Source organism: Fundulus heteroclitus, unplaced genomic scaffold (assembly GCF_011125445.2).
Source record: "Fundulus heteroclitus isolate FHET01 unplaced genomic scaffold, MU-UCD_Fhet_4.1 scaffold_38, whole genome shotgun sequence".
Lineage (NCBI taxonomy): Eukaryota > Metazoa > Chordata > Actinopteri > Cyprinodontiformes > Fundulidae > Fundulus > Fundulus heteroclitus.
The window spans coordinates 3199901-3227594 of NW_023396792.1; the positions used below are offsets into that span (position 1 = coordinate 3199901).

The window sequence follows — 27694 nt, forward strand, 5'->3', positions numbered from 1 at the left end:
AAAGTACATCAACTTTAAATTCCAGGGTTTTACTTTTCTTTTTTTTTTTGTTTACATGTTTAGGAATTTGTGTTATGCTTAGTATTTAAAAAATAATGCCTGTGGCTGCATCTTTGCTTAATCAATGACATAGTGGAATTTGTGTTTTACTGTGTAGTTCAATTAATGTATGATCCTAGGCCTCAACTTTTTATTTACATAAAAAAACGGCCAAAGATATTGTCATAATTTTCCTAGCAGAAATCTCATTGCAGAAAATAATCCTGTGAAAAAAGGTAATGTGACGGAAACTGTTTAAAGTTTAAAATTGTAATTTATTTTCTTGTTTCCAGAAAAAATTGATTGAATCAAGAAAAAAGATTGTTGTTGGAAGAAAGTTTTTGATATTAATATTTACATGGAAAACAATGATGCAATATCTTGTATTGTCTAATCAATTGGGATCAGACCAACATAAAACCTGTCTCTAGTCCTTCAGAAAAAATGCAGCCGAACCAAATCCTTAGTAGTAATAATTTATAATTAAGTAATTTTCAGTTTCAAAACTAAATTCTTCTACATTTTCTCAGATTTAAATTGCTAAATGTGCAGGTAATGCTGCACATAGTGATGTCAGACTTAATTTCTCTTAAGCAAGAAAAGCTGTATAATTAAAATATGTAGGTGGAATATGTGCCAAGAAACTATTTTAGGTATCCAACATATTTACTCTATTTGCTAAATAAACGTGCAAAAACTGTAACATAGTACACAAACACCACTTTCTGTCTGCAGGTCACTCCACATGACCTTGTAGAACATCGGGTTCAGCGAACACTCCTCCTGTGCAGGATTTATGAAACATGAATTGTATACAACCTTGCTGGGTTGCACTGTCAAGCTGTTTATGTGAATGCATGACAATGCAACCCAGCAAGGTTATAAAAGTCCTTAAATAGGACTGAGCTCAAATATTTTCTGTGATTAATAATCTTATTTTGTTTGATTTAGAACCCCCCAAAAACTCTGATCCAATTCATAATTCTAAGTGAATTTAGACATTAACTATTGACTGTCTCCTCCAAAACGAATTATTGACAATTCCAGTTTGAACCCCACCTCCCCAACCACACAGAGTTTTCTTTCCTGAGGCTTCTTTTTATACAGGTTTTCTGCTAGAGAAGCCTTCTCACAACACACCTGTGTTTGCTTACGCCTATCATTAGAGCAACTGCATTAGAGAAAGATTACTTTGTTATCTTTTGCGTTTGCTATCTGCTCTCTCTCAGCATCTCATAAGCAACATAAACATCAACAGCGCTAATGCAAGAATGGGTAATTTGCACCTTTTTTTGTTTGCAGTTTTCCTCGTTTCACAGTTTAAATATGACTTTCTGTCACAAATAACAGGGATGCAAAAGTGCAAAAGAAAACTTTTTCCTTGCAGCAAGCGCAACATTCCTAAAGCGCTCCTAAACTATGTGAAGCCCACAGCTCATTAGTTCAAACATCAATTAAAAAGTAACTGAACTTTGTTTGCTGTGATGGCAAACGAAAACCACATCAACACAATCACTCACCTCAATCGGGATATTCCAAGCCATGTAGACGTGACTTTTAAACTCATCCATCCAGACCTCTGCTACTCTGAGAGCGTTTCGCCGAACGTGGGATGTCAGATCCTCAGTGTACGGTTTGTGAGCGCGTTCAATGTGGGCTATACGAGCACAGGGCAGGACCTCCACACTGCCCCCACACTGCCACACCTGATACAAAAACAGTACATACAAAATGATCAAAGTGTCAGAGTCAGCACAGGAAACTTTAGGAAATCTTAATTTAGGTCCGCAAAAGCCTGATGAGCACTGATAGCATGTCCAGAAAGATTTAGATTTGTCACTAGTTGAATTATTTTGGGGATGCAGTTTGGTGATCTCCATTAACTCAGTATGCAGTGGCAGCATGTCTGGACTGCTTAAAGCACGTACTGGTTGACAAGCAGCTGCCCCTCATCACCTCCGACACCTGCCATGGCCCTGCTCCCTTTGCTGGAGAATGTAAATGATTCAAGTTCAAAAGAGGGAAAGCAAGAATAAAGGCCAATACCGCTCTATCCTTAATAGAGCTCTTTGGGAGGTTTAGCCCAAAACGTGGAAGAAATCTCTGTAGGTTTACACACCTCTGATGCCTCCATCTAATATTTCTTCAAAAAAAATTAAAAAAAGATTTTGTTAAAAATTGCATATTATGTGGATTATTTTTGCATGATATTACTCATTCCTGGTCTGAAAATAAAATGCTCCAGATTTTTCAGCTCACTTGAAATCAAACAACATGATGGTTGGTTATCTCTTGTTTTATGAAAACCCACTTTGTGTTTCTGGAGCATGTAACGAAAATAATTTCTCTCTGGGATTATTAAAGTATTTCTGATTCTGACTTAAAATAATTAAGTTCGTTTTGCTCTTTATTACAATCTTACATCTCTATTATCCTAGTAAAATGCATTCACTTACTTTTTAAATTGACATTAAAAGCCCTTCTTAAACTAAAACAATTAAAACTTGAATGGGGGTTAGATAATAAATTGGGAGCATCACAATGCTACTGATTAGTATCTAAAGAACCTAAATGGTCACTCAAAGCAGTTCACAAAAAGCTATGCAGATGTGCTAACCCCTTTGATCAACTCTATCCCAGTTCATCAAAAATGATTTCAGTACCAGAGCCTAGAAAGGGTGCTCAGAAATCACTTCTACTTGCTGAACGACCGCCCATGTTTCAGATGAATACGGTTAATATCATCACTGTGAGGCTTTTCTGTGAGCCGCAAATTCCTTCCCCTCATTACCATCAAAAACAAAATAACAAACATTATTTAGTGCTAATCAGCATCATCGGAGACAAAGAACAAACATATGTGAGACAAACTGTTGGCTTGATTTTGCTATTAGCAACGGGACACTGAAAAGTCGTTAAAGAGCAAATACTGTCTTAATGAAAGAAAACTCACAAATGTTTCATATTATATATATATATATATATATATATATATATATATATATATATATATATATATATATATATATATATATATATATATATATATATAAATAGTTTAGCACAGCTTAACTGTTGCCCATAATGTTGTCAGGCAGTCTTATGACCGGCAGGCAGTCTTGCGTCAGGCAGTCTTACGACCACAGCAGAAGAGATTATGACATAATGATTTTGCTCTGTTTATATGCTTTTTTTTTTTTGCTGTAGAGAGGGTTATTAGTTTCATAAACAATCATAACATGGCTTTATAAATGTCCTTTTTAAGTATAGTTCTTTTCACAGTTTAGTTTTATTCTACATGAGTAGCAGGATCCTGTATCTGATTGGCCTCAAATCTTATTGCATAAATGATGTGTTAAAATAAAAGCATAGATGTTTTGGTTCAGAAAACGGTCATACTTTTGTTTCCAATTTCTGTAGTATTTATCATACCACATGCTCTGAGGTGGTGAACACTTGTGTCAAATTTTCTAAATGTCTTTTAGTGGCTCATTTAGTTATATACTCTACTAGTCCTCGAAGAGGGTTGTGCTGGGAAAATTGCACAGCCATGTTTTGTGCTCCAGTCTCCCTGTTACTGCCACTAGTTAATTGAATGTGATAAGCTAGTGGGTGTACACAACTCACACTGGAGAAATAAAGGTTTGTTCATTTGTTCATCCAGAAAGTCAAAGCACAGCAAACAGTGTGACACTGAGTGAATCAAAGTGTATTTCTGCTTTGTACGTTTTTTATTCCATCCCAGGATGATTCTGTCAAAATGTATTATACAAAGCATTGCAAAAGTATTCATACTTTAGGATTTACATTTTTTTAAGTTTAATGTATTTGATCTAAAACAAAAAAAATAAAATAAAACTCCACTGTATCTATGGCTGTATGTAAACCTCCCTCCAAGCATTAAGTAGTCTTTTGCAGCATCTAACAGGTTTGCTTCCAGTATTGCCTCAAATCTAGCTCCATCCATCTTCCAATCAACTATGACCAGTATCCCCATAGCATGATGCTGCCATCTCCATGTGTCATTGTAGAAATGGTGTTATAAAGTTGATGTGAAGTGTTAGTTCTCTAAATAGACCTCATATATCAGCTATATTTAAGCTGTTAGCAAATTACACAGAGGTGGACTCTTAATTATGGGCCTTTTAAAGGCTGCTGATTGCACACAACTTTTGGGTATAAAAGGAAAAGGGGCTAAATAAATTAAAAATAAAAATGACAAAAACTATAAATAACACTATTGTAGCTATAATACCTGCAATCCTTATATGACAACCGTTTAGTAAAATAAACAACTATAAATGCCAGTGTTATTGGTACTACGAGGAGCACCAGTGAGGTGCAGTCAGGGAAGGCAAGTAAAATACTAACACTGTTAAGATAAAAACAGTTTGTTACCTTGACTGTTTTATAAATGTATTTATTTATTTTTAGTATTTGTTCAACATTTTTATGCTCAGTCAGTGTGTGTAGTGATCACACTGATTGTTGCGGGAAGTTGGTGCATGCCCATTGCTGCCTCTCTTTATATCACAAATAAACATGTTAAATTACGCATGTACTACACATGCTGAGGCGCCACAGTCTGACTAAAATATATAATGAAATGTATGTGACATGTTTGGTCTTTGTAATCAGCCATAAATGCATAACTAAAATTCGCTGAGTGAGGTGTAAAATACCATGCCACACCTGTAGGGGCAGTGCTGAGCCCTATAAATGGTAAATGGACTGAACTTATATAGCGCTTTTCCAGTCATGCTGACCACCCAAAGCGCTGTACACTATAGCCACATTCACCCAGTCGCTCTCACTAACGCACACACATTTATACACCGAGACGCAGCTCGGTAGGCATCTTGGGGTTAAGTGCCTTGCCCAAGGGCACATCGACATGTGGCAAGGAGAAGCTGGAATCGAACCCACAACCTTCTGGTTGCCAGACAACTACTCAACCCATCAAGCCACAGTCGCCCCTATAGGAACAACAGGCAATGGGTGCATGTTGTTGCATACTCTTCTACGCTGCAGGCGTTGGCTCTACATCGAGAAGTTTAACGCTGACTTTAATTTGTTCAGACAAAAGGAAGATCTAACATCTCTAAAGGATTTGACCTTATATAAAAAAAATTCTCTCACTATTGTTGAAAAGTTCTGAATTGATTAAAGAATAATAAAACGTTTTTTAAAACAAGCAAATGTTTAAATTAAGGTAATAATTGAAATATAAGAGCGTCTGACTCCAGAAGCGTTAGTGCCTGCACCAGTTATGTACCTCACCACACGTCATTGTGGAGCACCCATGGGTATCAGCACCAAATTTCATGACATTGAATAAGGAAGGTTGTGAGGCGTTTAGTGAAAACTAAACCCAAATAGTCTATTAACCGATGGATTTTACAACGAGATACCAGTGGTCCCAAAAGATATGATTTGACATAACTCAAAGTAAATTATAATGTAAAACTTCTTTTGCCACGTTTTACAGCAACATTTTTAGCTTGCTGCTTTGAAAACTGCTTTATACATAAACTTTCCTTGCCTTGAACTTTTGTTCCGCTTACCAAAAGATGGTCATTTGTTTCTTTAACACAATGGTGTGAAAACTATCCTTCAAGTCACATTTCTTGTCTGACTGTGAAAGAAATGCCTAAGAGCTTTTTCCTTCAGTTATTGTTCTCTAAATTCATTACAAATCCATTGCTCTCAAGATGGCAAGTCTGAGTCTGTCATATTTTGACTGAATGCAGCCAGAACACAGCAGCCTTGTGCCACTGGTCTTTCTTAACATTTGCCTTTGCCTTTGAACAATCAAACCCACCATCTAATTTGCATCTTGACTCATCCAATCTGTTTTTCTGTGTGCTGGTGAGCGAAAAACAATGCTGCAGCAAACAATTATAGGGCACTTTACCCCTACACAGTCTTCAGTGTGACAATTTCCTCCATTTCCATGTTGTCAAGATGTGTAAACACAATTACAGACACTTGCTTCACGTCGTTTAGGGTTGGAAGCATATTTCAGCGGTACAATTAAACCACCACTTCCCCTCCTCCAGCCCACGTTTGAGACTGTTTTGTTTTATTAGGAGTCAAGTCTGCACTCCAATGAGTCTCTCCGATTCCACAGCTATGAACCAATCTCAATCAGAAGAGTGAAAGCCCTAGTAAAAATGTAAACAACATATGTGGAGGAATACTTTACACTACACCTTCTATGCCATTACCTTTCGCTCCCAGTTCCCACAGTTTGAATCATGTTAAAACCAAAAAAAGATGTTTTCTCTTATTTCCTTTTTCAGAGAGAGATGTTGTCTCACATCCCAGCTGTGTTTAGACCTATTAGAGCACCATCAGTATTAGTGAGACAATTTTAATGGTACCCTCATCTGAATTCAACAAACAAACAACAAAAAAAGCCTAAATTAAGTTGAACTGATTCACCCAATTTGAGCTTTAGCTCCGAGTTCCCCATACACTTTTGTGTTTGCACCATCACGCCCTCTGCATCCTATAAGCAATGCAAACATCAGTAATGCTGGTGCATGGATTGTTGTCTTTTTAAAGGGACAGTGCTGTCGGTGGAGGAGGAGTACACTGCAAAAAGAAACAAAAAATTAGTCAAATTTTCTTGAAATGCGTGTATTTTTCCTTGATTTGAGCTGGTCAATAAGATGATTTGCCAATGGAATGAGATTTTTTGCACTTAAAATAAAAACAACTTATTTGCATCATCTTATTTAGAGAGCAGAATATCTAGTTGTCTTATTTTAGGAGTCAAAATACTTATTCCATTGGCAGATCATCTTATTTACATGCCCAAATCAAGGACAAACACACTCATTTTAAGAAAATTTGGCTTATTTTTAGTTCTGTTTTTGCAGTGTATAAAGCATTCTACTTTTCGTTTTCTGCTGAAAAGGAGGCCCATCTAGCTCTTTAGATGGAAGTGAAAGTAACCAGGAAAAGAGAAAGAAGCAATAAGTAGGAGAAAACGAGAGTCTACATTGGCATAGTTTTTACCAGATGAAGACAATTCATGAGGGAGCAGGGCTTCAAAATGGATGTAGAAGTTGCAGGCTTTCTGCTGGACAGGTACAGTAAGTTAATTCAGTATAACAGTGAAGTTTATTTTGTGTTAGCAACAGGGCAGTGTAGTCGAGCAACTACTCCATCCTTCCGGCAGAGACAGCTAGTTTATTTGTTAGCTAACACTGGGCGAGCTCCGTAGCAACAGTAAACAGTCACTATTCTTCACAGAAGTCACACCAGCAGCCGTATTTTCAGCTGTCATTTCCGATAGATTTTCAGAGGATGTTTGCATTGTCACATTTATAACACTCTTCCGCCTTTTGTAGTAGTTATTACGTGCTTAACGGCGAGAGACCAGAGCTCGCTTCTCGGTCGTTTGTAATTCATTTAGCGCACCACTAGATGGGAGTAAATCTTACACACTGGGGCTTTAAGCCAATGTAAGTTGTAGGAAATATGATATTCTGCTGCACATAAAGTAGGCGAGAAAGATGGAGAGAGAAAGAAGAAAACTATTTATTTTCAGCAAAGCAAAGTTCCAGAGAGATTAGGGGAAGAGGTCCTCCTAAAAACTGTAAGGACAAGAGCTCATTAGATAGAGGGGATTTCTGTCCACATAGCTGATGTATATATTTTAAAGCACAGCTGTAGACTAGTACTGAAATTATTCTTTCAAAGAGGATAAACTGAAACAAACATTTATCAGACTGCTCAATTATTACATGAGTTTTCTAGGAAAAACAACTGTGTTAATCTGTAAATTGTCCAAAAAAAAAAAAACTTTCTTGGCCATCATTGTATCCATTTATTTCAACTTGGCAAACAATTTTCAGAGAGGGGTTTCCGTGAGTGGTTATTGCACGGTGTAGAAAAACCAGTTGTTGTCTCCGATATGCACATGGGTTTATGATGACAGAAAAAGTGCTTCCCTTTGCATATAGAGTGCAGTGCATAAAAAGAATCGAATGAGTGCAGATGTGAATGTCTGCACTGTAAAAGTGGCTTTTAAAATGTGGATCTTTTTATTCAAGCTACTCAAAAGCAAAATAACTAAGTGATATTTTCAGTTGGAACTCCGAGACTTTGTTGTTGTGTCTGTCCTATTTAAGTCTGGTTTTCATTTTCAATCCTTGTGAAAGACATCAAGAAAATAGCCAGGATTTCTGCAGGTTAAAGTGTTTTAGTTTCCACCTGTCCATAATGGGACATATTCTGTTGAAAAAGAGAAAAAAAGGTTACCCTGAAAGAAGAGATTCATCTTGGAGCACTCCTCTGAGATTCAGTATGTTTTTGCCACACAGTCATCCATTACTTCGGAGGGTATACTTTAAGGCCCCAGATTTTAAAAAAAAAATGTGCCAAGTGTTCTGCATCATTTTAAATCTGTAAGTACTTATGTTTAGTATAGCAAATCTACTTGAACTATGTTTAACAAAGTGACATTTTATGCAAATGATCAAATCCTACAGGGAAATGTATAATCATATTTGTACAAGAGGTAACACCATGTTCATACTAAATGGGGAAACACTGTTGTACATCTAAACGAGAAGTACAAGAACCTTTTATCTCAAATTGCTACAATTTTTTCTTCTTCACTGTTAATTTCTTCTTCATCATTCAGCAGTCCAGTGTCCCCCCCCCCACCAATGCATTTTCTGCATGCGTTTCCTCAATAGCAAAACATCTCCTATCATCTCCTACCACTTATGCTAACTTTAAAATGTTTTATAATATCTCGCCGCCCAGTGCAAAATTCAAAGCAGTGCAGACAGTCGACACTGACCCAGTCTGATTACACCATCCATTATCTGAACCAGATAATAATCATCATTTCTTATTCTCTGGGGAGAAATTCAAAGCCTTTCCCAGATAACTTTATGCTGTAAAAGTAAAACAGGAAACAGCATCTTCATCTTTGTCTAAAGCCAAATGCAAGCCATGCATTTCTACACCATGATCTACGACACAATCTAAAAAAGCCTTTTAATTTCCTATTGGAAACAATACTTATTATGTTTATTTGAGCCTCTGACAGAACAGCTAACAGGAAAAAATCTAAACCCTTTCCCAACATAAGGAAATATAATACATTTTAATGTGTGTGAAGACAGCCTGAGAATTGGTTCTTAATTCAGTCTAAACCAGTCACAATAATATTACCCTGCACCATAGAGAGAACAATACTTAAACTTCACTAGGCCAGGCTAAAACAACAGCTCATCACATAGTGAAGTGCTGCGTGGGTGTCTGTATCTATTTAACCATAAATCCTGATGTTTCCAATCAGTTAGGTAGACTATAGGCTTTTCTTGAGGACTTACACACCAAACTGTGGAGATGACAGTGGATTTCCGGAGAACTCCCCTCCACACTGCCTTCCCTCATCATCCTCAACAACACAGGTGTGAACTGTGCACAGCCAGCTCTATCCATCTACTAAGCCCAACTCCACACTCTCTCCTTCTGCTCTCTGTGACCATTTACAGGATATTTGAATTCAGCCTTTCCCCCAACTTGATCAAATTTAACAATAACAGGAAATATATTCTTATTGTTGCTTCCATATTAACCCTTTCCAAATCGGGCATTTTTCTTTATACCCATCAAAAATTCCCTCATCTTTTCTTCCTCTCAAGTTAAGATTCTTGGTGGATTTGATAAAACTCTCCTTCACTGTCCATCTAAATAACATCGCATGGTCTGATTACTTCCAAACTTTAAATAGTATAAAGGCTTTTTAAATCAACTACGCCACATAGCTCGTCAACCAGGAATGTCTTCTGTGACAACTGTTCTTCATAGCTAAAGTCTTACAAAATAGTAAATAAGTAGTAATTGCTCATAATTAAGTCGTTATACTTAATTATAACAATAATCCAAATGAAATATGTGTTTGCGCACTTATTCAAAAAGTGAAACAGTTGCTGCTTCTGTTGGAAATTTCACAATTCAGTGTACATTTGTAGTTTTGATGGTTTTAGTCTCAACTTTTAATAAATTGAGGTAATTTTCTTTAGGTTTTTGTTTAAAACTGAATTTATCTAGTTTTTGATCTGTTAAATAATGCAACAAACGCAATAAGAAACTACAATGCATTTTTAACTTTGGTCAAAGTCTTTCAAAAGGTTAAAAATTAAAACTATAACCTTATAGTCACCGTCTCATCTCAAACTATAAAGCAATGGAGCTAGAAAGAAAGATAATAAAGAATTTATAGCGGTCAGATTTTTAGTAGCTCATAACAAGTAAGGTTTCTATGCACCATAAATCCCAACAGGGACTCTCCAGCATTACATGCAGCTAAAGTCACAGAGAACTAACTTCAGAGGCCTGCAGCAGATGGTACGGACACTTCTTGGATGGCATGGGGAGAAAGTAGAGTCTAAATTCACAAGGGAAGTGTGGCAAGATGCTGCCAAGTGTCTTGAAAACTTGATGTGTAAGTGTGCTTAGAAGAGCTGCTGCTGCGTGAAAGGCAGGAGGGAAAAACTGCAGTGAGACTGACGTAGGCAACTGAGTAAGGCTGGTAGAGAATGCGGATGTTATTTCATATGCCGATGCATAACTGTCTCCTTTTTGTTTTCTGTTGACCCCCACTGGGGTTTGAACACTACCCTAAAAATTAATCATTAATGAAGACCAAATGAATAAATAAATAAATGCAAATAGTGGAAGACAAGGCTGCAGTAATCCTGAAGGACAGCCGAGTAAAAATCCACACAGAATTCTTGAATTATGGATAAATCTGTAAACATTACATTCATCTATGCATGTGTCTTAGTGCTTTGGTGAAATGTAGTAAATTGGTTTGTTTGTTTGTTTAATATAATCATTTGGGTAGCGTTAATGATTTCCAAACAAACTCTTTCAGGATCCAAACACAGGATGAATAATCAATAGGTACCCAGAGAGAGCATCATAAAATTTTTCTGCAAAAGGTAGTCTAAGTTAGAATAAACCGTAAAAACATAAAATATCTTCTATAATGTTCTATTTCCTGAACAAACCTGTCATTATTCGTGTAGAGGGATTTAAACTCCGGAGGGGACATTATTTAATACAGCAGTCATGAATGATGAGTATCTCTCACCACATCTGTGCTGGGAAAATCCCACCAGCAATACCTTGAAAGAAGCATTTTCCAAAACAAAAACAAAACTATCAGACAGAAACACTGATTAACACAGTTTTGCTGAATAAAAGCAACATAGAAATCATGAAAAAAACCTTGCATTTCTGTTTAAATCTGGACTCAGGTTCATTTCTACCTCATCATGTTAAACTAATTGTTATAATGCAAGTGACTTTGTAAAATGCCATGAGATGACACCTGTTGTGCTTTGGCAATGTATAAATGAAACTTAACTGAATTGAGGTATGCTTGTTCGATCACACAGAATAATATAAAAAAACATTTATACTACAGGTTTGAATGTAGCAAAATAGGTAAAAAGCCATTGGGGTGAATACTTTTGCAAGGCACTCTACACAGATATATGGGGTAAAAATCTAATACACCTAACAGGAATAATTCTGAAAGGAAAGAACACAAGAATAAACTAGAAAACTAAACAAATAGGAATGAACTAATAAAGCAACACAAATATTATGAAAACAGAAACACAATAGAAACCTAAAACAGATCACCTGAAAATTGTGACCCTGCAGCTCTTTGCAAAGTGAAGTAAAATCTGAAATACTATAAGAAATTTAGAGCTGCAGAGCTCCTTTTCTATTTTACATCTCTCGGCTTCACAAATCAATCAGATAATATAGAAGGTATTATGATCTTTTAAAATGTCACTTATGAGCTTTGCAGTTGCACCATGTAACAAGAAAATCATAAATCCATTTTTCCCCTTTTTAAAAAAAAAAATCTATTTTAAAACGGGGCCAATCGAATTTGAGAAGACTCCTGCTTGTTAAAAATGTAGACTGCTTATCATTATTTCAGCAAAAAAAAAAAAAAAAACATTCAAAAAGTTCTTGTATGTAAAATTTAAACCATAAAAATGAGTGCCTTACTGCTTACTGTGAACTATTTTAATTTTCCAGTACTGAATTAAATAGCATATAATAACTACAGGAGGCATCTCATATTTTTCATTTTGTACCTAACACAATTCACATCACCTGTTAGACAAAAGACGCTCATATTGATTGTGCTGTTGCTCTGAGATTACACAGTGGGAGACAATGGATTTTCACCAGACCAGGGTCCACCAAGCTCCATCAGTGCTGTTCTACAATTACAGCCTCAGACTGTGGTGCAACACTTAATTATTCCCCTTTAATGATAACCTAAAGCCTTTTTTTTTTCCTGTGCTCAGAGGAAAAAGTCAAAACATCAATGCAGAAAAAAATAAAGATGCCTAGTTTGTTTACTTAAAATTGACTTTCAAAGACGGTAATTATATTTAAGATATTCTAGATTTTGCGTCTGAGTTAGCAGATAGATTTATCTTCTATTCACCCTTTCAAAAAACTGTCATTATAATCACTGAAGCGAACTGCAATTTGAGAGAAGACTTTAAAACCGGCAGACCTCAGAATAAGAAGATGGCTGCTCAGACATAAGTGGTGATTGCTGTGGTAAAGTGCTGCTATTTACTATTGTGTACACTCTGACCAAACGGTGTCTGTTCTGATGTTTTTTGGCATTCATTGCACTTTTACTTTTCTCCTAGATTTTGTTTTGTTAAGCACAGGCTACAGTTCCTTATGTATGACAAGAGCTTTGAAGAGATTTGTTTTAAACTGGAGCTAAGATGACTATTATGTGTTATTACTGCAAACACTATCCAAGTTGTCAATATCTCATCTATTGAGCAAAGCTGCTGTCACGCAGGATCCTTCATCTATGTTTACTGCTCAAAACATGAGAAAATTAAGAGGAATTTTAGGAAAGTTAACTCATTTTACATCTCTGAGGTATATGTGTGGCTTTCAGTGCACTCCCACTCTGAATATACTCAGATCAATGTGGATTTCGGTGTTTTGCTGCAAAACGACTAAGTGCATCATTTTTCTATAAGATCACTAACTTCTTATTTTTATTTATTAAAAGATCAACTGACTGTCTGGGAAACAGCCTTTAATAAGTGACTGAAGTGTTCATATAATTATTCAGCAAACTAATCAGGCTGTAATTGAAGTTTCAGTTTCAAGTTTCCTGGATCCCAAGGTGAGGAAAGCTGTTCATACCGCAGAATAAAGTTATGTAATGTTATTAGTGGGTCCTTGTTGCAATATCTGAATAGTAGTTGTACTAATAACTGTAGCAGTGACACAACATACCATGTGTGAGCTGTAGCACTCACACATTTGAAATTTTTGACAGCCAAAGGTCTAGTCCCATTGAAGACTGACATTGCAAGTAACTGCTGGGCTCTCAGTGTCTCTCTGGTTAGCAAAAGAGCACCAATTCCACCATGATCTAGAAAGCTGACAAAGATCTGAGTGGTGACCGTAAGAATTAAAATGTCAACAAGTTGTTTTGTGCACACACTGCTGCACTATTACTGTATTTTTTAGATCATAATGTGCACTGCATTATAAGGCGCTAAATATTCTTCACAAGTGTGTAATATCACTCCGCCCCTTCACGTACAGAGCTTTCTCCTGAGCGGGAGAGCTATCTGTCTCTGTTAGGAGGACAGAGTAGTTGGACTACACTGCTCTGTTTCTAACATAAGGCGAAAATAAACATAACTTTTATGTTGAATTAATTTACTAAGTTTATTGTTGCTAGTGTGTACTCTAAGCGGGGGCTGCCTAAAGGCATACTGTGAGCTTGGCGGACTCCGCGCTGACTCTCCGCGGATGTTTTACCCTTCATAGTTGAGCGCACTGTTGCCTACATTTCTTGTGGCAAATTCCTACAATTCCCACACTTTCAACCAGTGGGTCGAAGCGGTGGAACGGATGGTAAAATGTGTGATTAACTAGCTGAATACCTAGAGCCGTTTCTTTTCCTTGAGGCTCCCACCGCACAGTGAGAACAGAGAGGAACTGTGATTTTGTGTGTCCTTGTGACCGCCTTCCTGGAGCAGCTCAGTGTATCAAGGTCGGACTCACGATTCTTGCCTCCGATAAGTTTATAGTGTGACACGTACTTGTATGCACGGAGTGCGCTCAGAGTCCGCCTCGCATCTATCTATCTATCTATCTATCTATCTATCTATCTATCTTTCTATATAGATATATATATAGCATATCTGTATTAATTGTCTTCTCTCTTGCTCTGACATTGTCATCTTCCATTCTTGTTTTTAGCCAAGCTATAAACGGGGTATATGTAGGGATTTAGAATCAAAACAATACTTTCAAATGGATCAATTAACAGTCACAGCTATATTTTTTTCTTCTAATCTACAGTGCATTTTATGTGACACTAGGAATGGAAGGGTTTATTGTTACAGTATAAACCAGAATGATTAAAGTGCTTTATAATCTGAGTAAGTTTGTCATTAAATCACACAATTGTGATAGTTTATGTCCCTGTAAGCGTCTGGATTGAGTATAGTCAATGAGACAACATTGTAACTTCCAATAATAATACATCAACAATTAGGTTTTGGTTATGTATTTCAAAACGTGGATCCATCCGGTCGATGGATGGGATTATAGAAGAGTGATTTATGTACGTGAGAGTGATGCTGGTTATACTTCATTTAGAGTTAACACAAACTGCTTGTTGAATGTTCAGCAGAAAACCTTCACTCATTTATTTTATGATAGGTGTGGTGTTTTATTTCTATTGCCATAAATAATGTGCAGAAAGACGGCTGAATAATTGCATTTCATAGCCCTCGATGATCCTCATTCCTCAACACAACCTCTCTGGCTGCTGTTCAGAGGGATATTTGGTTTGGTCTTGTTTTGATGCATTGTCCCAGGTTGACTTCAAAGGTGCTATATTCAGGATTCACGGCTGTTTGGGGAAATCTCTTGAATTATAATACTGTTTCAGGGCCCTGAGGTAATTTGAGATGTATTCTCTACAGTCTCAGTTGAAGGACCACCTCGGAAAAAAAACATTTGCCTCCTTGGTTTGCTGTGTGTGTACATTACACTTTCAAAAGAAATATTTCAACACATACGAAGCTCAAATAAACAGGCTCACTCAAAGTGGCATTTTGAGATTTATGTTTTAATTCCAGCACTGCTCTGTGATTAATCCTGGACACTGATTACACTTACCGGGGCTCTATATTGGGCTATTACCGAAGGAAAAAATCATCACAGTTTCCTTCCATTCACTGGATCGATATGAGAACATATAATATGTCTTTTGTGTAGATGGACAACATTACCACGCTTCCAGTGCAGACACTGTGTTTCCTGATAACAGATAATGACACTAAGACATTAATGCTCTGGTCAGCTTTAAAAGCTAGAAAATACTGAAGGCCGGTAGTTTTGTGAGTGTGCTGTGTTTTGTGCCTTTCACTTTAGCTTATATGTCTTTATTTTCAGGACTAGGGACCAACATTTTTTATATTATACCTAATTTATTCTTACTAAATGTATTCTTCATTAAAACAACCAAACTATCCCTTAGCAGTGCATCATATGATTATTCTATCTGCGAAAAAAGGTAAACTCAACAAGCTTAACTGTGTATTGCCTTAATATTTTCAGCCTGCTCCTGTTTTTTCGTGGACCGGCTTCAGAATGTTTGTCAGAAAGAAAGAAGCGGGTTTTAAAAATTGATTTGCTCCAAAGAAGACACACGTGGGATCAGAGTAACATCTAGCAAACTTCTGTTTTCTGTTAGCATTTTTAAATTATACATAGAAAGTCAACCTAGTGGAATAAAAAGCTGCTATGAGCAAGCACTGCAGCTGTGTGTTTGCATAGAGAAACAAATGCACATTCTGATTCACGTATAATCTCAGGAACCATCCAAAGTCTAAATCCAAGGCATGCATAAGTTGGAGGCTTTCAAGAGACTCTGACATGTTTGTGAACAAGCACTGACATTAACTTTCAGCTGTGCATGCCACCAGGGTTTTGGATAAATGTGTGGAAGTGCAAACTAGGTTATACATGGCTTTCATATTATCAATGAACTCTGATATTTTTTCAGTCTGAGGAAACTAAACAGCATGCAGTTCATCCTGGCAACATTGAATTGAGTTCTTTTCAAGCTTTCCCCTTCAGAAGAAAACAGGTCTTATATTTCCCCTCAAAATTGGATCAAGCTGAAAGCAGTGTGCTTGCCATCAGAGCTGCACATTTTCAGCTAGTTGTGCATGCATGTCCGTGTTATCATGCACACGTTGGGAATTTGCTTTGAATAACAAAGTGTGTCCAGATACTGCCTTTGAGGTGGCAGATAAATGGAGTGCATTGCATTTTGCCTCAGGATGATGCTGAAAAGCTAGTTTTTGCCTTTGTTACCTTTAGGTTTGATTATTGCAATGCGTTATTACCTGGATGTACCCAGATCTCTCAAAGAAATCTTCAGCTCATCCAAATTGCAGGAGCTGATGTAATGGCGGGAATGAATAAAAGCTATGAGGACCCTTTACAAAATAGCTTGTTTGGTTTTTGGTAATTTAAACCCAGAACATGGCTTTTCTGGTAAAACTCTAAAACTGGATGTATCTTGACCACCAAAAAAGGAGCATAGCAGAATCCACAGTATCTCACAAAGCTGCAAATCTCATGTAATTCAGTGAAGATTTAACAGCCATAAAAATGACACAGTTTTGATTGAGCTGAACCCCAGTAAAATGAACACCTACTTGTGTCACAATAATGATTCCACATAGTGGAAATGTAAAAAGAAAACAAGGGCTTAATTTAAACATTTTACTACTGAACCTCTTTAAAGTCCCAGCCAAGGCCCGTAGCTGCTGGCCTTATTCAAATGCATCTCTGAGGACACCGCCAGCCTGTGTGTTGGCAGCCGGTCTGGGGGGCATGACCAGTATGCTGCAGGCAGGCAAACTCTGCTGGTGCTCCATGGAGCTGGTTTCCAGCCCCAATCTGTAGCACATTTTATTCTGAATGATTTAGCTACTTTTCAGCTTCCGAATACCTGCTTGAAATGAATATTCATAGGCACGCTATTTCAGAACATTTTGGCAAATTTAGGAGGTAAATCTGTCATTTCAATAAGAACCTAAACAGCAGGACAATGAGGCCTAAGGTTCAAAGTTGGGGACCACCGCTGTCTGTGATTTCAAATCTAGGGTTTAAACTATATAGGTCTAACTTCACTGTGCCGCACTCTGTTAAAGTTTTAACAGCAAAACTATAACTTTATCCAAGAGTCCCATCAGGTCAGCATCACAAATCAACCAAGTAAAGCAGTTAAGTTTATTACAGCTTGTAAATGGCTGTGTAAAATGCATCTTAAAAAAAACACTGAACTAATGTGATGTTACAGAACATTTGATGGATGTTTTCTGTTTTCAGGCTGAGTGTGAATGAGGATATTATCAAGTCTCCAAACATTGCAGCTAAATGATTTCTTGGATTAATCTTCCTTCTATTCTGGTAATTGGATCTGTGTTATTAGTTACGATGGATAAATCCACATTTAGCATCCCGATCTAAACTTCCTTTTCTCAATATACTCCAGTAAGAAGACAACAGGGCTCGTCCTCTTGTTTTTATAAGAAAAGGAATGGACTTTGTTAGGTCTGTGAGCTACCATTAACAATTCTTAGGAAGGTCAGGTCCTATTCTGGCTCTCATATTGCTAAGACAAAGAATATTATGTAATTTTTCAATTTATAGTTTGATGATGTACAGATTATTAATAGCATAGTGATGGAAATGGTGCATCTGCTCTGGACAGATTCAGCAATATCTGCAAACGCCATTAGAAAAAGTAACAGTGTTCTAATGCTGACAAAAATGTGTCAAGGTTTAAAAAAAAAAACACATCACTGATATGTTACAAGTTCTTTCAATAATTTCTCAAATTCTTCAAATATTTTTTTTTACACTATGTGGACTTATCTGAATTGAGATTTTCTTTCTAAATATTAGGTAAGAACTGAGTGTTAGCTATCTGCAATGTTCATTCTAGATAGGAATATTTGTTAATAGATGCAGCTGCGAACCCAGCACACATGAATAAAAATTGTAACAAAATTTGTCTCAGGAAAGTTTTTTTTTTTATAGTGGAAAGGAGGAATGTGAGCTCAGATATCTAAAATGTAAAATGCAAATGTAAAGAACAATTGATTAAGGCATTTTTGTTTTGAAGATCCAGCCTAGCTATTAAATGTTTACACATAACATGAGCGAGGAAATGAGCAATCTGCCCTCTGCTGGGTATAGAGGAGACAAATGGAGCAGCACAGAACGAAAAAACAAGGATTTAACCATTTTCATGCCACATACACGTACATGCCTGTAAATCCCATGTATATGCATCATCACTTCCTCTGCTTGGTCTGCTGGATAGTCTATTTGCTTTTCCGTTGTTAGCCAGGGGTCACTTCTGAGTGAAAATAGAGCTTTCAATCTGTGCAGGTGTAAAACCAGCATTAGCTAGTTACAACACCTAAACTCCGACCAGTGCATTTCCGCCATTCTTGGTTCTCATTTAAATCATATCTGGACTGACGTCTACCTTGTTGCATTGTGTCCAATTCCATCAGGTGTTTTGTGACACTGCTGTACACAAGCGACTGCTGATTAGCCATTCACTTGGTCTTTGTGTTGAGTGAAAGAACAACATGCTCCGACAAGGCAACCATTCAGCTTTTGATCGAGATTTAGAAGGTAAAAGAATGTGGTTTTGTTAAATGACAAAAAGAATTACACACAAATATTTTCACATTTTGAGAATGTATACGGGTTTATCTCATACTTTTTAAAATATTGATGGTTTAACCTGTAACTACAGGTAACTCACAACAGTAAGAACAGTGTTTGATTTCTTGTCAAGCTCCTGGAGGTGACCAATCACAGCGGGCTTGGGTTTACTGAACAACTCCATCATATATTTCTCTAGCGGCCCATGCACAAGCTGTTAGGAGATTACAGACATGAATATGCCTGCATGTGTTCATACCATTTTGAGGTCAATTGGACTGATTCATTCAGGGGCTTGCGGTTGTCATGACAGCCTAGTAGGTGGTAATGATGGAGTGGTTTATTGGTCTGTTCAAAATAGAAAAAGGGTGCTTTGAGTGACGTCACATCGCAGATTTGGTAAAGCCTTTTAGCCCCCAATGGCCCTGAGGGACAAAAATATAAATTTGGGTATAACAGCAAAACTCTACTCACCTGGAATTTCTATTAAAAACAGTGTATGCCTCAGGTTTGATTAACATTTTTCTTTGTCTGTCATGTGTTTTTTCACCACCACCTCAATGGGAGTTTTATTGTCGCAGCCAGTGTGCAGACTCAGCGCTGTCGCTAAAATGGGGGCAGCACGCAGTGGCAACACAAATAGACCCGAAGGACCCTTGTAGGCAGCAACAGAGGCTAATATTTATGTCCCAGGAGCTTTGTGGTCAAGGAGAAGGTCAAGCCAGCTGTGTATCTTTCCTAAAATTGATTACTACTCAAAAGTGGATATATTTTGGGACCAACAAGCTGTTTTCAACTAGTTTTAAAGGTTGTGAACTGGGTAAGAATTTAGAGCTGGCCAGCAATCCCTATAACACAAGGTGGAGGCTATTACTCAGTAAAAAAGCTCTATTAGCATTAATTACTTAACATACTGCAATACCACCTAAATACCGATTTGAATGCACATACCAGACGCTGAAATCAAATTCCCTGTATCCTTTTACAGTTTTATGCAAAGGTTTTATGTAAAGGTTTACGGTTTTATGTAAAGGGTGAGCTTTGGAGCTTCCCCCCTTACATCCAGTTATTCCCCCCCCCACCTGAATGAACAATGGACTCCACGGCCAGAGGCATTACTCACCCTGATGCCAAGCTCCACATTTTCTCCCCCGTACACCTCCATGCCTTCATCCAGCAGCCCAATCTCCTCAAAGTACAGTCTGTCCACCACAAAGCAGCCAATCAGAGCTGGGCTCCTGAAACAGCCACGATGATGAATATCAGGTTTGTTGGTCAGCTACCATAGTGACAACAGGGCACCACATCTAATATATGTGATAATGGCCAAGATCACACCCTGACATTTTTACATGGCTCACATGGCTGACATTGAGTAATTTTATGTCAAACATATAACTGTGGTGCTGGCTTCATTCACTTACTGGATTGGGGCACTTTTGTTTCCCCTGTGCCACCAGGATTTGGGTGGATTGAGGTAGCGGCACCACAGTTCCCAGTCAAAGCCCTGGGCGGACAGTGGGTACTCTTCGATCTCAAACGTGTCGTACTTGATGTTGTCAAATGATGGGGAGATTATGCGTGTTCTGTCCTCTTTAATCCTCAGCAGAATGGGTTCAGCCCTGCAAACATGTAGAATTATTTTACTTTCACTGTTTGTATTCAGTTTGACAACCTTACTCCGTGTAGAACCTGCTTTGAAATGTGTTCAAGTAAAGTACGGAAAGAAATAGATACCGTATCTGTTTAAAACAAATGCGATTTTGTTAGAGTATTTGGCAGTGACAAATTTACTTATGCTAGTCAGAAAGTTTAGAAATTAATGGTCTTTTTCAAAACATTTTAAATTGGCCAAATCACCTAACGTGAGCAGATTCTTATACCCTAGGAGACTCTAAAAGCAAGACTTTAAGTTAAAATGTTGTCAGAAATGTTGTGGAAGTATAACATTCATGTAACAAATATGATTTTATTTTAATTTAATTTCTTTGAAAGGGACAATTTATATAGAACATATTAATGTTCTTAGCTACCACTGTGATTCTTTCCCTGTTGTTGACTGCTGTAATTAAAATTTTTCTCAGCATTCTGGGTCGTTCCAGCTAAATCTCCTGATTGCATGCACCTGTCACTGCCCTGATTACTGGCTTGGCTTCACCTGTGTGTGGCGCTACTTAAGCCTGCCTTCTCCTGAGTTCTGGTGCCAGGGAAAAGAGAGTTTGTCTATCCAGTTTTACTAGATAAAGGAATTACAGCAAAAAAAAAAAGGCTGATGAGAAAGCCGAAATGTTAGCTCACACTTTTGTTAGAGTTTATGGATCAGAAAATATAAGTGAAGAAGGGAGAGGAAGAAGAGACAAAACAATAGCAGAGAATGAAGAGATGTTAAATCAAGATGAAGAGAACAATAAATTAATCAATGTAACATTTACAAAAGCAGAGCGAAATTGAGCTTTAAGGAAAACAAAGAGGACAGCTCCAGGAAAAGATCAAATATTTTATATTATGATAAGTCAACTTAGTGATCAATCAAATGATATTTTGTTAGAATTATATAATAGAGTTTGGGAACAGAGGAGAAAGCTGCCAAAGGTTTGTAAAGAAGCTGCGAGCGTACCAATATGTAAACCAGGAAATTATAGGCCTATTGCATTAACATCTAATATTTGCAAAATAATGGAGAAAATGATCAATGACAGGTTAACATATTATTTAGAAAGGAATCAATATATATCTAGATGGCAAAGTGGATTCAGAAAAGGAAGGAACAGTATGGATCCATCTCTGTGTCTCAAACCAGAAATTAGAAAAGCATAAATAAATAGAGAAAGTTTAGTGGCTGTATTCTTCGATATTAAGAAAGCATACAATATGATGTGGATGGAAGGACTGTTGATCAAACTGGTGAAGATGGATATTAAAACGTAAAATGTATAAGTGATTAAAATCAGAAGTACAAAGACTTCATTACCTTACTTATGTAGAAATATTGGTTATTTATACTTTACTGGAGTAATTATTTTTAGCCTACTTTTTACTTACTCGTTACATTATGAAAATAGTCTCATCACTTCTATTTTAGCTTGTTGTCGTTCTGGTTTGTAAAAAAAATAAATAAAAAATAATAATAATCTGATAAATAGCGTTACCCAAACAGAGTGATTTTTTTAATTGTGGTTTTGAGGCAGTACAGCACCAAGTTGTTTGCCAAACTCCACAACAAAAAGATAAAAGAAGAATAAAACAGAAGAACATTGCATTTTTAGGATTTAGTCATTTTTTTCCAATCATCATCCTATATGATTATAGCTATGTTGCTCTTTTTTTTGTGGGGGAGGGGGTGTAGTGCATTATAGGCCCTTTTGAGGCGGGAGGTTATACAGAGCCCCTAAGGGACTTTGAAGGCAAAAAAAGAAAAACTTTCTGCTGCACACCAGAAAATAATATATATATATATATATATATTTAAAGTTTAAGCTTTTGTCCTCCGTGGCGTTGTTTTAAACTTAAATTAGTTTTACTTTAATACTTTAAGTAGTTTTGAAGCCGGTACTTTTATACTCTTACTCGAGTAAAAGGTTGAGTTCATACTTCTACTGAAGCATTAATTAAACTCTAGTATCTATACTTCTACTTGAGTAATACGCGTGGATACTTTTGACACCTCTGGCTAGGCATCAGGACGGCTCCTACAAACATCTGTGAAGGGATGAGTCCCTTGCAGAAGCTAAGTGTGGTACCATGACAAGGTGCCACCTTTTGCAAGCCCAGTCATGAAATATCCTTGCTACTAGATAATCCAGGGAACTTTTAGTAGTATTATCACAAAGATTAAATTGTGAAAGTTAGCAACTCTCTTACACAATTGGGGGTAGAGGGATGGATGCTGAGGCAAATATTCCACAGAGGTCATTAACTTTCTGCCGTCAATAGCTACAGACTTTTAAACTTCAAGTGACCCTTAGATTGGTTCGAAAAACAATACATGAAGATGTTGATGGCATGTGTTCCCATGCCTGAGTAGCTGCAGCCAGGCCTCAACAAGTGCAGGACAAAGGGTCGGCTGCAGCGGCAGTGGGAACACGCTCTCTCTTCCAATCCAATAGGGGAGTCTGGCTTTCACTGGCTTCCTTAGTTCCAGTGAAAGGACCCTTTAACGCTTCAGAATACCAATAAATTTTGGACAATTCAATGCTCCTGACGTTTTGGGAACGTTTTGTGGATGGCCCCTTCAGTTCCAACATTATTGTGCACCAGAGCATAAAGCAAGATCCATAAGGACATGCATGTGTGAGTCTGGTGTGGGATAACATCTGCAGAGAGCCCTGTTCTCAACCTCATAGAGTACCTTTGATGTACTGGAGCAGAAAATGTGAACCACGTCTTTTTGTCAAACATCAATGTCGGACTTTACAAATGCTCTTCTGGAAGAATGGTTAGAAATTCGCATAAGCACATTCCTAAACCTTGTAGAAATCCTTCCAAGAAGAGCTAAATTTGTTGCAGCTGCAAAGAGTGGGCAAACGTCAAAGTCTTTTCATTAAAACCGGGACGTCATTAAGGATTATGTGTGTTTGTAAAGGCAAGTCACCCAATACTTTTACTATTATAGTGCAGGTCGTAAGGCTGTGACTATATTTGTCAATGCATTGAATACAGATGTATTTGTCGCAGTGTGCTCAGTTTGTGGATTCGAAAAACAAATTAATACAACAGATAGAGCAGGGAAACTAATTGAATTCCTATGGGGATTAACACACTTAAGAGCTATGCGACATACATACAGCTAACAACTGTATGTACATTTAGCTCAATAGTGAACCATCACTTCTAAACTGCTTCTGACAACAAGATACTTAGGTCTGCTATTTTTGTTGTTGTTGTATTATCATGGGTTAAAAGGAATATAGATATTTTTCCAAAGAAAATGATCATTAGATCAACATTTTGGGCAAAATTATTAATTTGTCTCGTATGAAAGGGAATAATTGACAGTTTGTCATGTGACTTCTTGTTTATAACGCTTGTAGACATTTAAGAACTGACCAAACTATTAGAACTAGATTTGCTGGTGATTTTTTTGTCTTATAATAAAAGGCCAGATTTCAGCTGCTCAGCATTTAGCGGTCTCCTTTATCATACCAATCACAAAAACTGTCTTTATGGATTACACTATTATAACAGTTGTAAAATATAGATAAATATGTATTTGACATTGTCTATGTGCATCAAATAAAACCTTTCCAAAATAAATGTATAATAAATAAATCAGTAACAGATTCAGAACCACTACTGTATATTCTATTGGAGAGAATCAAGTCTTGTTTTTCAGAGGAAATGTTCCTGCAGATTTAACAGAAACACTTGAATTACAAATGAGAGGCAGAGAAGTACATCAGTTCAAACAAATACAACATCAGGCTCCAACCCATGTTTGTTCTGGGATGGATAAACACATCGCCTCTTAACAGGTTGCAAACCGTTGTGTTAAACCAATCCGGAAAAAGGCACAGTTGGACAGTGTGAATGTGGTTTCTGCTCACCAATGTTTGGAAGTCTAAGCAAATATTAAAACAGCATCAACAAGTCAACTTTCTCTCCTTTTGAACCAACAAAGAGGATTGACTTATGCATTATGCATGAATTTTACACAAAGGTAAAAACATTTATTTTAAACCCAAGAATGCAGTAACAGTAAGAAAACATAGTAGCTACACTTGAATTGTTGTTTTTTTTTATTCACATTCCTCCAAAACATGCATATAGATGCGCAGTATGAGGAAGGAATGAGCTGCCTCCATCTTCATTGCATACTTATTACTTGATAATTACTAGTTTGTGCAGATCAAGGCATACACCGGTATTTTTTTTTTATTTTTTTTTATAGTTTATGCATCTGGCCCAAGGTCTCTCCATGGGACAGACTTTCTTGTTAATTTTCTATCCATTTTAAATGTATGTCTGGCATACCAGTGTGAAATAAACATACATATTCAAAACATTATGGCTACTAAGGGATAAAGTCAATAGCACACAGTAACATAAAGAATATGATGGAGAAAAAGGGACATATTTTAGTTGTTGGGTTATGTGAGAAATCAAAATAAGAGATTTAACTCAGTTGATGGACTTTGTACAATTTGTGAGTGAACAAAATGTGCATAATATCTTATTTCTTTTACATTTGACATAGAATACTAGCTTCAAACATCAAACTATTCACAATTTAGTTAAACATGATGCATTGCTCTAAAACTCGAGATTTAAATGACTGAACAACTTGTGCTTATCTGTTTAGCTCAGCTAATCTCACCTCAAACTGCACTTGTGAGTGACTCACCAGCCGACATTGAACTCAACGTGGGCATCAAATAGGGCAACAACAGAGGCAGTGGCGGCCCTCCATCCACTCACTCTGGACCGGATCAAGCCCTCCTGCTTGGCATGCCGCACTATCTTAATGAATCCTGGACGCTGACTGTTTGTTTCCGACACAAAGTCCTGCAGCTTTTCCTTGAGCTCATCTGCAGAAAAATCAAACAGACACAGGACGCATTTCACATTAATATGTGCAGCTCTTTTGAAGATTTCATTCAGGATTAGGTGAGTAAAGTGATAGTTGCCTCAAGCAAACTACCACCCAAAAGACATCATCATGTCCTCCTCCAGTGGGCAGTTTTTCAATGGGCAGAGGCCACGGGCACTCACGCTTCACTGCTTTGATCAGTGGACCAAATAGGCAGCAGCTTGAGCAGGCTGCTGACTTCCGTGGGGCTTCACAGCCATAACAGGGTGTCTGCAATATTGAAGTCTCAGCCTGGAAACCTTTTCAACACATGGGGGGTGTCAATATTAAAAGTTTATCTTCATTATTACCTGACTCATATACAGGCGATGAATCATACCCTGCAGGATGAGTTCGTACGAGTGTACAGTGAGTGTAGCAGAATCATCATTTCTGCTTGTTCTTCTGGGAATGCAATGAACCACAACAGTGTGACAAGATTTCCATTTCATTTTTTTTAATTAATTAAAAAAAGATTTTCAAGATATCCAATATTTAAAACAATTTTTACAATTAATTTGAGCAAATCATTTAGATTCAAACCAATGTGGTCTCAAGGCAATTCTAGGCTATTTCTACACCGTTAAATCAGCACCCAGGTATGATAGCCAGGTATTAGTTTAATTTTATATATATTAAATGATGTTTCAGGTCAATATACAGCACTTGGTGTGTATGGATGCTTAGTGCAGGTCTCAAAAACTTGCCTATGTGCCTTGAGAGATGCGGATCAGGCTCTGACTGGGTTGTGTGACCTAGAGCGCTGCTTTACGGCTTTTCCCATCCTTGACTTAAAGTTTTTCATGGCCATTATTAATATTACAGTACACAATATAAATAGTCCACGAACCTGCATGTCAGCTCCTCTCCTTTGTTGAAGTTCCTACAGCCTTCCTTTTATGTTAACGTGTCCAGTCTGGCAGTGGAGATTTAAGAATGACTGTCTTAATGCCAAAGATAGCCTAACACATTTTATTTTCACATGTGGAGCCTTACTGCTTTCACTATAGTTCTCCACTTGATTTATATATGCATAAAGCTTTATTAGATTTTATTCTGGGACTATTTTATGTTCAATGGACACAAAAATAGCAAGGTAGAAGAGAAAAAAAGAAGAGAAAAAGATGAGACAGAATGCTAAAAGGCAGAAAGGGAGTAAAAAATAGAGGTGCGGAAAAGGAGAGCACAAGATAACATCCTCTGAGTCTGCTTCTACAGCTGCAAAGAGAGATATAAAAAAAGAAGCAAAACAAACCGATAAAGTATTACAGGTACAAACAGCCAATGCCTTGATAAGATCTCTGAAAAATACACAGTATTATTTAATATAAGATGTATAAAAAAACAGCTAAGCTAATGATAGGGTTTTCTGTATAGAAGTGAATCTGTAAGCACCTGAATCCAAGAGTTTGCGAGCGTAGCACTTGTATTTGTAAGGTTTATCCATAAGAAAAATGCTCAAAAGTGGTTGTGAGGAGCCAAAGACCTGCCCCCCAAAGCGCAGAGGCAGACGGCAGGGGAACCAGAACCCCAGACCCCCGAAAGAGCTCCCAGAGAAAAGGTGTCCAAGAGAGACAAACACAGGGATAGCTGCCTCCCCCCTCCGTCGGCAACCAGCTATGCTGGAGCAGAGAGTTGAGGCCCAGAGGCACCCCGGCAGGCCCCACGAAGCTGCAGCCAGGAGTGAGCCCGGACACCGAGGACCACCTTCGCACCAGCCGGTCGACACGCCCGCCAACAGAGGGGAGGAGGACAGGAGTGCATAGGCTCCCCATATAGTGGAGACCTGAGATGTCCCAGCAGAGGGGACAGTCCAAACCCAACCTGACACAAAGATAAACAGAAAACCAGGTACACAAACACATTCACATGCTCCCATCCTAGACCTGGGAGGTGAACCCCATCATCAGGATGGGGGAACTACCCTGTCCATACTTCAAGTATGACTATAATCAGGAGGGGTAAATGTGGCCTCTTTTGTTACAAGTAACTTCATAACTTCTCAATCTGCTGGTACAAAGTGGTGCCAGTGGCCTTCAGCGCTAAACCTGAAAGTTATGGGTCTAGTGCCCAATAGTGGCTAAAAGTTGCACGGTGCTATTTTAGAATTGTCAGGATTTGGGTTTTGTTTCAGCTGTTTGTTAATTTTGATTTATTAGTTAACTCTCCGGTCTTTAAAATCAGTTTTGGTTTTGGGCTCTTTCTTGTTTGGTTTCTATTATAGCTTGTGTGTGTTGTGTTTAGTCTTAGGTTTAGGTTCTGTATTAGTTTTGG

At 37.5% G+C, this 27694-nt stretch overlaps 1 protein-coding gene across 2 annotated transcripts in view; it reads right to left on the minus strand.

Annotated features, from left to right (window-relative positions):
- The window catches only part of galnt18b (UDP-N-acetyl-alpha-D-galactosamine:polypeptide N-acetylgalactosaminyltransferase 18b), a 136999-nt gene that overhangs the window by 17066 nt on the left and 92239 nt on the right, over positions 1-27694 (minus strand). For both annotated transcript variants that reach the window (XR_002428774.2, XM_021321774.2), the window contains exons 4-7: positions 25196-25379; positions 20280-20477; positions 19979-20093; positions 1560-1745 (exon numbers count right to left, since the gene is read on the minus strand). Coding sequence is in view for 1 of the 2 variants with exons in the window: in XM_021321774.2 (XP_021177449.2) it covers positions 1560-1745; positions 19979-20093; positions 20280-20477; positions 25196-25379 (683 nt within the window). In the remaining variant the exon portion in view is untranslated. The remainder of the gene's footprint in view (positions 1-1559; positions 1746-19978; positions 20094-20279; positions 20478-25195; positions 25380-27694) is intronic.